At 28.1% G+C, this 9,402-nt stretch overlaps 1 protein-coding gene across 1 annotated transcript; it reads left to right on the top strand.

Annotated features, from left to right (window-relative positions):
- Positions 1–3,169: 3,169 nt before the first annotated feature.
- On the top strand, positions 3,170–8,911 carry LOC106766166 (silicon efflux transporter LSI3). Its single transcript, XM_014650920.2, has 4 exons — positions 3,170–3,311; positions 6,763–7,991; positions 8,091–8,280; positions 8,424–8,911. Exons 2-4 carry the CDS (start codon positions 6,861–6,863, stop codon positions 8,684–8,686), a joined length of 1,584 nt encoding a protein of 527 aa, XP_014506406.1. The 5' UTR covers positions 3,170–3,311; positions 6,763–6,860; the 3' UTR covers positions 8,687–8,911.
- The last annotated feature ends 491 nt before the right edge of the window (positions 8,912–9,402 follow it).

Raw genomic sequence — 9,402 nt, 5'->3', positions numbered from 1 at the left:
AAAAGAAAACTATTATTAAAATTTCAGCACATGATTACGATAACTAAAGTAAAGTGAGGAAGTGAGATATCTATTATTATATCTATTTACTTATTTATTTTATAATTTATATTTATTTATTAGAATGTTTCTAATTTTAACTTAGTTATTTATTTGCTAGTATTAAAATTACATTTACTCATTTAGAATTTATAACTTCATCTTATTTACTTATTCTTTAAATTTAAAATCATATTTATTTATTAAGATATTTTAATCTTATTTGGTTTATTTTTTGTAATTAGATTATAATTATATATACTTCTTCTTAATTTTATTAAATTTTATTTAATAGTTATCAAGTGTTTCTAACTTTTTCCTCCAAGATTTTATCACTATTTAATATACAAAAAATATATTTTTATTTATTTTTTAATGTTAATAATATTATTTCTCTTTTTTGTAAATAACTATTTGTACTTTTAGCTTTTCTTAATTTTATGCAAATAAAGATTTCATTTTTGAGTATTTATATAAATACATATTATTGGGATAAGATCTTGTGATATTTAGGAAATATGATCAAATTTCATTTATTTTGACTAGTCATTGCAAAATTAATTTAAATTTAACATAAATATAAAAAATAAAATAAAATAATAAAAATTTTAAAGGTAATAAATATAAATGTATTATTTTATTAATATCATTTGATTATTTATGATATTTATTCTCACATAATTTATGTTTTATATTATTATTTCTTCATAAAATTGATAAAAATAAATGTGTATATGTTTTATCACATGTATATAGATTTCTTTTTCATATATCAAATAATTCTTTGTCGTCATACAAGCTACATTTCTCGATTTGCAGTGGAGTATAGATATTTAGGATAATAATATAATTTTGATAATATTTACTCGTGTTAACTCATTTTACAGATGCCTTTTAATTAGCCTTTTCGGGGAATATGTAATAAAGTTACAATCTTGCTAGAAATGTAGATATGTGTGTGTGATATTTTAAATTATTTATGAGTATCTTTAAAAATGTTATGTGAAAGGTTAATATTTATCTGGGTGCATTAATGTATTGATGATATACAATGTGAGGAATTCCATGATCGAACGCTACAAGAAAAAAAAAATTAGAATTATTGATGGGTAATATAAATAAATAACCAATATGCATATGAAATATCAAAATCTAACTAACATTATTTACCAGTCAGACCGTCTCTTTAAGCTGTTTTTCCAAATCGTTCATCCAAGTTGTTCTTTTAGGTCGTCTATCCAGGTTGTTTTCTTAGATCGTTCATCTAGGTTGTCCTCGTAGGCCATCCACAGGTTGTCCACCCAAGTCGTCCTCTCAAGCCGTCCACACAGGTCGTCCATCCGAGCAGTCTACCCAGACCGTCCTCCCGAGTCCACCCAGGCCTAGGTTGTGTCCAATATGACCTTACCAATATGGTAAAATTATCTCAGGTATGACTTTAGGGCATTATGTGCATTATATGCATCACCTGTTGTGATAACCGATCGGTTATATTACTGACTTAAGCGTCGGAGTGCCTTTGACAGGTACCCACCCACACAACTTTGACAAGTAGGAGGGAGAGGGAACAACATATGGATAACCACTAAGGAATCCATTCGGTCTTCAGGACAAACTTGTAATGCTTTGAGTAAGGGACCCCAATCATATACCTTTTGACAAGCAGGAGGAAGAGGAAACAACATATGAATAACCACTAAGGAACCCATTCGATCTTCAGGACACACTTGTGATGCTTGTGATGCTTTGAGTAAGAAACCCCAACCATATACCCGAAACAGTAATTATCCATTGATAATTATTAATTATCATATATTCGTTACTAAGAGTTATAAGATTGACTTAATGGTAGAAGTTGGAAAGAAAGATGGTGGATTCAACTATCTCCACTAATATTTGAAAGATATAAAATTACTTCCAAAAGTTTGAAAGGGAGGATAGGAGAGGTTATAAGTCCAACTTCCCCACTAACAAGTAACAATTGTTGATAAATTTGGTATTCATACATCCATTTTATTAACGAAAATTACCAACAAATTACTACAAAAATTTAATTACCAACAAATTTTACTAATTAATTTCACTAACAGGTTTCTGATGACTTTTATCAATGATTGTTGTCAATAGATTTTTTCAATGATTCTTACCAACAAATTACTACAAAAGCTCAATTACCAACAAATTTTACTATAAAATAGTCAAAATCCAAAATTTAAGGTGCGAAATTTGACATTTTAGTAATAAAAATTTTAATAGATTATTACAAAATTTGAATTTTGGAGAATTTTTACCAATGGATGTTACCAACATATCTATTACCTATTACATAAAGTCACACATATATTGAAACCGCAAATCATTAACATCTATTTTAGAATTATGGTTATCAATATAAACATCCATAGACAATAAATTTTTAAAATCTATAATATATTTTGTCAATAAATCTGTTGTATCCATCATTTTTATTTCATCCGTAAATATTAATTTCTTATAGTATAATGATATATTTTATGATAAATTTAGTCATATCGATCAAAGTATCAAATGAAAAAAATCGATAGAATTTTGTTACTATCTAATTGGAGTGGAGAGTCATAACTTTGTAAATATGTAAAATATGAGGGTTATATAAAATATAAATGACTAGATATATTTATCTCTAACTCCAAAGTTAATACACTATTATGTAAATCGCATAATCTTATAATTTTTTTTAATAATCTTTTATTTCTCTGATAATAAATATATTTTATTATATTTTAAAGTAATAAATGTGAAATGTTTAAATCCACGTGAAGTAAATTGTAAACATGTTTATATCTAGTACCTTGAATATGTAATAGAAAATAAAAAATTTATATTCATATATGATATGCATTTTTGTTATAGAAGTTAAATAATGAGATTAAGTCAATTTCATTTAGGTTAAGTTGAATAGTCGAATAAAAAAAATTAAACTCAGATTAAATTAGTTTAGCTTATTATCTAACGCATTAACACCTCTAATAATGTATATCACTATTATGGTTCCACTAAAGTTATTGCACTTTATAACTTTTATCATAGCTTCTCTTATATAATAGAACCCAACCTTTCAATATGTGGTATGAATTTTTGGTGTTATGTTTTTAGCTCTAAGTTTCCTTTCATTTCTCTTCCTTTAGTTTTCCATAACACTAAAATTATTTCTATATCTCAGAGAAAAAGTTAACAGCTTTTCATGACAAATCGAAGCTAACAAACAACCTCCGAGCTTCCAAGTTATACAGGTAAATATATGTTATTCTCATTTTCTATTTTTATTTAATTAAAAGTTGTATTCGAGTACGAGTTTAAGCCTAACTCAACTCGACAAAACCGGCTTGTAAAGTTTGTACCTCACTTATATATTATAAATTAATTGACCTTATCTCTAATCGATGTGGGACTTCTAACAAATTGTTTCATTATTTGATAGTTTACCATGCAAAATCATGTGAATAAAAATATTAATATTGATTTTATTGGAAATATTTTGTTACGTTTCTATATATTTTAAAATTTCAGCCAAATACCTCATGAACTGGTCTGTGTTCAGTCCACTTAAATCAAATAATTTACCTTAAAATAAATCAGTTTGATAAACTCATCAAAATTGAAAAAGAAAAATTAACAAAAAACTCGTCAAAAGAAAATAAAACTTGGTTCACAACGAGTCAACGAAATTTTTATAGCGAAAAGACATTTAAAGTATTCATTATTTCTTTTCAATTATAAATTAAATTTGCTGTTGAAAAATATTATTATGTTATCATTTATTTATTTTTATGTATATTCTAAACGCTGAAAACTTATCATTATGGTTTTTAATACTATTAAACTATGATGTTATATTTCTATGGGATTATTTTTCTAATACTTATTCAAATGTTATCACACATCATAACATGTAGTAGCTCTCATTTTACATCTATGGTAGTTTTTATATTTACTTAGACTTATGAATGAGCATGTTGAGATTTTAATAATTTTATTATTGTATAGTGCCATGTTGTTCTAGAAGAAAAGAACCTACCCTAGTTTAGTTAATTTTAATTAACCCTATCGCTACTCTATTTTGTGAGTGTATAAAGCAACCAATTATGGATACGTAGCTATTTAAAAAATTAAATTAGTGATCCGAATGCACTATTTTCTTTTTTAAAAGAGAAAAAGATAACGAAAAATAATGCATTCCTTGAACACTTCTTTGATGGATCTAGTAATTATGGAGGATGCACTTGAACTCAAGTTCCAAAAATATTTGTAATCTACTTTTAAACATAGTCTAATCATTGTTATGACATCAATTAAATATACTTTCCTACACATTCACAATTTTTTATTTCGCAAATTACATAATTTCCGTACACATTCAATATTTTTTATTTCAAAAATTACATAGTGTCCGTACACATCAAACTAGCGTTGTAAGGTTTCGAAGTTTTAGTAATTAAGTTTGAAGTATGGTATATACCTATATATATATATATATATATATATATATATATATATATATATATATATATATATATATATATTCAAGCACGAGTAAGTTATCAATAATATTATAATTATATATACACAAACATTAATTATCACCATACAGAAAAAAAAAATAACTATTGTATATATGTAGTAACAATTTATCGTTAAGATATACAAATCATGTTACGATTTTTTTTGCTTCAATATCTTGAACTTGATTATTATGAGTTAATTTGTTCATTTTTTTTATACCCCGGTTGGTTTTCCTAATAATTTTTAAAAATTTAACTCATTTATGTTTTAAATTTAAATCCTTTCTTATCATGGGATATATATATATATATATATATATATATATATATATATATATATATATATATATATATATATATATATATAAAAGAAAATAGAAAAAGGTAATACTAATTGGATGAAAAAATAACTTTTTTGGTATGTCTAATATAATATATCCTATTATTCGATAGTAATAGAAGGCAATTCAAATATCACTTTTATACAATACGTATGCTTGAAATTTTTTAGGTATTGTTAGTTTTTATACAATTTTTCATAATTTATCATGTCATTTAACGTCATGGTGATCTAAAACAATTAATACTCATTTCTTTTATATATATATATATATATATATATATATATATGCATATGCATATGTATATATGTATGTATACGTGTATATCATCCATGAATTATCCTTACATGAAAGTTGAAAAATATCTGAAGCAAATGGAGGTATAAGATTATGTAAATATAGAAAGTATCATTAAATATTAATTTATGTATGAGAATCCCAATTATCATTGTGTTAAGGTGCTGTGGAAAGTATGAATTGGTATGACATGCTAGTTATTTCAAAATTAGTTGCTATTATTAAATAATAAAGTGGTGTGAAGTGACGCAAGTGCAAGTATGTGTGAGAAGCATGTTTTTCAATCAAAAGGCAATGCTACTGGTACATCCTAGATTAAACAAAAATATTTGTCAGTATGCAAAATATCTTGTGCCTTTAATCAAAGAAGAAAAAAAGGGTAAATTCTTAATTAACTGTATGCCATTATTCTGATTGGAAGCCATTAATTAAAGTTGGTGTTTATAGATTTTTTACTACTCTCTGCATATTTATAAAAGGAGGGTCACCTTTCACCCATTGGTGTGAAGTGTCTTGAATAGTTTTCAGCTCTGAGGTTGCTGCAATTCGACCTCTTCCACTGTTTTTTTTTTTTCTTTTTCTCTTTGAGGTAAGAATAGGTTGTGCAATGTGTAATAGATGCTTGTGTTGTTTTTCTTTTCAAGTTCTTTTGAATTGAATGGTTTATTATATGATCATGATGATGATGATGATGATGTTGCTAACAGGCTAAATTAATACACATTTAACTGAAAGGGTATGTTACTTATGGTGTTTTCCAATTCTGGCTTTCATTTCAATTAACCAAAAACAGAATACAAACTTTGCTTTTTTGTCTGAAAGAAGTTGCTGGACGTACCAGGTTTCGTGCATTTCGAGAATCTAAAAAAGGAAAAGAAAAAAAACTTGTTATGGTTACTTCATTAAGTAGCAGTTACAAAAGAAGAGAAAAGAAAACTAGCATATTGTACATTTGTATGGTTTATAGGTACTGATATGCAACTTCTGTTGTAGATATCTCAGATATATTTCTATGGTTTTCTATATCAGAGAGTTTAGTTGCATCTTGTAAGTAATTTTTTCAAAAGTATACTGTTTTGATAATTTTAAAATACAAAACAAACAATTTTTGTAAGAAGAGATTATTGGTGTTGTTTTGCTCCTTGGTTATAGCTATTGCTTGGTTTGAAGGTGGTCTACCCTTCTTTTTTTCTTTGAGTTTATTTATGAGCTTGTTGAGTTATAATATTTTATGCTATGCTTTGAAACTCAGTTTTATTTTGTTCAAAAGTTATTATGCTTTATAATTTTAAGTTCAAGTATCTGATTCAAATTTAATCATTTAAAAACTTATAGGTGTAGTCATATTCATGATGCAACGTAGTTTAACTGCATACACCATGAAAATATCTATATCTAATCTGTTTGATCATTATTAATCTTCAGTGATAACGATGATTCACTTAATTCAAGTCTAAAAGTAGTATATTAATAAGAAATGGTGTCTCAAGATGGATTTCCATGAAGTTTTACTAAGTTACTGACCAACTGTTTTCCCATGTCAGAAAATTCAACCAAACAAAGTTCTATTGTGTTGGCCTAAAGGTGAAGTTCTTGAGAATTGTTTGAAATTTTGAGGACTGTTGCTTGTTCAATCACAATAATGGCACTAGCAGCTACTTCAAAAGTTGTTCTTGGTTCAGTAGCCTTTTTAATCTTCTGGGTACTAGCAGTTTTCCCAGCTGTGCCTTTCTTACCCATTGGGAGAACTGCAGGGTCTTTGTTGGGTGCAATGCTAATGGTGATATTCAAAGTTCTTAGTCCAGAAGAAGCTTATGGTTCAATTGATCTTCCAATTCTTGGTCTTCTTTTTGGGACAATGCTTGTTACTATTTTTCTTGAAAGAGCAAACATGTTCAAGTACTTGGGGAAATTGCTCTCTTGGAAAAGTAGAGGACCAAAGGACTTACTCTGCAGAATCTGTTTGATTTCTGCTATATCAAGTGCTTTCTTCACAAATGACACCTCTTGCATTGTGCTAACTGAGTTTGTGCTGAAAATTGCAAGGCAGCATGACCTCCCACCCTACCCTTTTCTTCTTGCACTTGCTTCAAGTGCTAATATTGGATCTTCAGCAACCCCTATAGGGAACCCCCAAAATCTGGTTATAGCAATTCAGGGTAAAATATCATTTGGGAGGTTTCTGATGGGTATTCTTCCAGCTATGATTGTAGGAGTTATAGTGAATATTCTTTTTCTCATAGTCATGTATTGGAAGGTACTATGTAGTCCTAAGGATGAAGAGAATCCAATTTCAGAAGTTGTAGTAGAAGAGGAAGCTGTTTCTCATCAGTTTTCTCCAGCCAGAATGTCTCATTTGACACCTTTGAATCCTCAAGAATGCAATGGAAGTCTAGAACTTGGAAATACTGTTCAAAACTCTTCTCATGCATTGGTTTCTTCTCAAGTTCATGTTATTAAAGACCAATCAGCAACAAGTGTAAGTGAAGTTCAGATGGTTCATAGTGGCACAAAGGAGGAAACCAATCCTTCAAAAAATGTTGCAATAGTAGTAGATAAACCTGTTGTGGCACATGTTGTGCCATCTTCAGATGGAAAGGACTATATGAATGTAAAATGGAAAAGGATACTGTGGAAATCTTGTGTTTATGCAATCACATTGGTAATGCTGATTGCCATGCTTCTTGGTTTGAATATGGCATGGACTGCGATTGCAGCAGCAATAACTTTGGTGGTTCTTGATTTCAAAGATGCAGGGCCAAGCTTAGACAAGGTAAAAATCTCTTTCTATATTTTACATGCTAGCTATTGTTTTTCTTGCATCAATTGAACTTCAAACTAATTCTTAGTGTGGCTTTATTTCTTGGAACAGGTATCATATTCACTTTTGATATTCTTCTGTGGAATGTTTATCACAATAGAAGGGTTTAAGAAAACTGATATTCCAAGTGCTATGTGGGATGCAATGGAACCCTATTCTCGCATAGATCATGCTAGTGGAACAGCTATTCTTGCTGTAGTTATACTTGTCCTATCAAATTTGGCTTCCAATGTTCCTACTGGTAAGCAAGCACATGATCATCTGCTAAAGCAATACTTTTTTTTTCTGCACAACTTGTTCACATTCACGTTTATGAGAAAGTCTGAAAATTTATGAGATCCATTTTCATTTGATGTATGATAATCATGTGTTTATACTTTGTAGTTCTATTGCTTGGAGCAAGAGTTGCAGCATCAGCTGCTGCAATTTCGAAAGCAGATGAACAGAAGGCATGGCTAATCTTAGCTTGGGTTAGCACCATAGCAGGGAACTTTTCATTGTTAGGATCAGCTGCTAACTTGATAGTGTGTGAGCAAGCTCGTCGTGCTCCAAACCTTGGATACACTCTAACCTTTTGGACTCACCTAAAATTTGGACTTCCTTCTACTCTTATAGTCAGTGCAATAGGGTTGACACTCATAAGATGAAATGAATATACTAATCTTCAAAGAACATTGTTGTAGAAGAAGTTTACACAAGTAAAGTCAGTTCACTGTAGTATATTTTAAGGTTGTCACAAAATATATAGATAGATGAACAAGGAATTAATTTTCTCTGTTTCTGTTGTTAATGTCGTCAAAGTAACTGTGATGTCTTTGGTGAAAGTTTGTTACGAATGCTTTGGAATTTCAAGTTGTAATAAATGTTAGTTTGGGAGATATCTAAAATCTTTGCTGCAACAGTTTATGTTTCTCCAATTACTTTTCTTTTCTAACACTTTTATTTATCAATCTCATGGCACTTAAGAATTAAGATAAAAAATAATGTAAATATATATATATATATATATATATATATATATATATATTATTTTAATAACAACTTTTAAAAATAAAATAAAAATATTAAACTCCAAAATAATTCTAACATCCAAAAATATAGCATTGAACTATAAAGAAAATATCACATAATCAATATAATATATCAATTAAACTATAAAAAAAAATCACATAATCAATATAATATATCAATTAACAGACAAAATTATAAAATTAATTTATAGTATAACCATAAAAACAAACTTTATATACAAACAACTAGAGCAAAACTATATAAATCTACTAGTTATAAGATAATTGCACGTATGTTGATCCTCTTTCAAGGCTTGTTCTACAAACATATTATTGCCTTCTGCTCTCACCTA

The sequence above is a fragment of the Vigna radiata genome, chromosome 1 (genome assembly GCF_000741045.1).
Source record: "Vigna radiata var. radiata cultivar VC1973A chromosome 1, Vradiata_ver6, whole genome shotgun sequence".
NCBI classification, from domain to species: domain Eukaryota; kingdom Viridiplantae; phylum Streptophyta; class Magnoliopsida; order Fabales; family Fabaceae; genus Vigna; species Vigna radiata.
The sequence above is the reverse complement of the archived record's forward strand: the minus strand, read 5'-3'. Positions and strand labels throughout refer to the sequence as shown.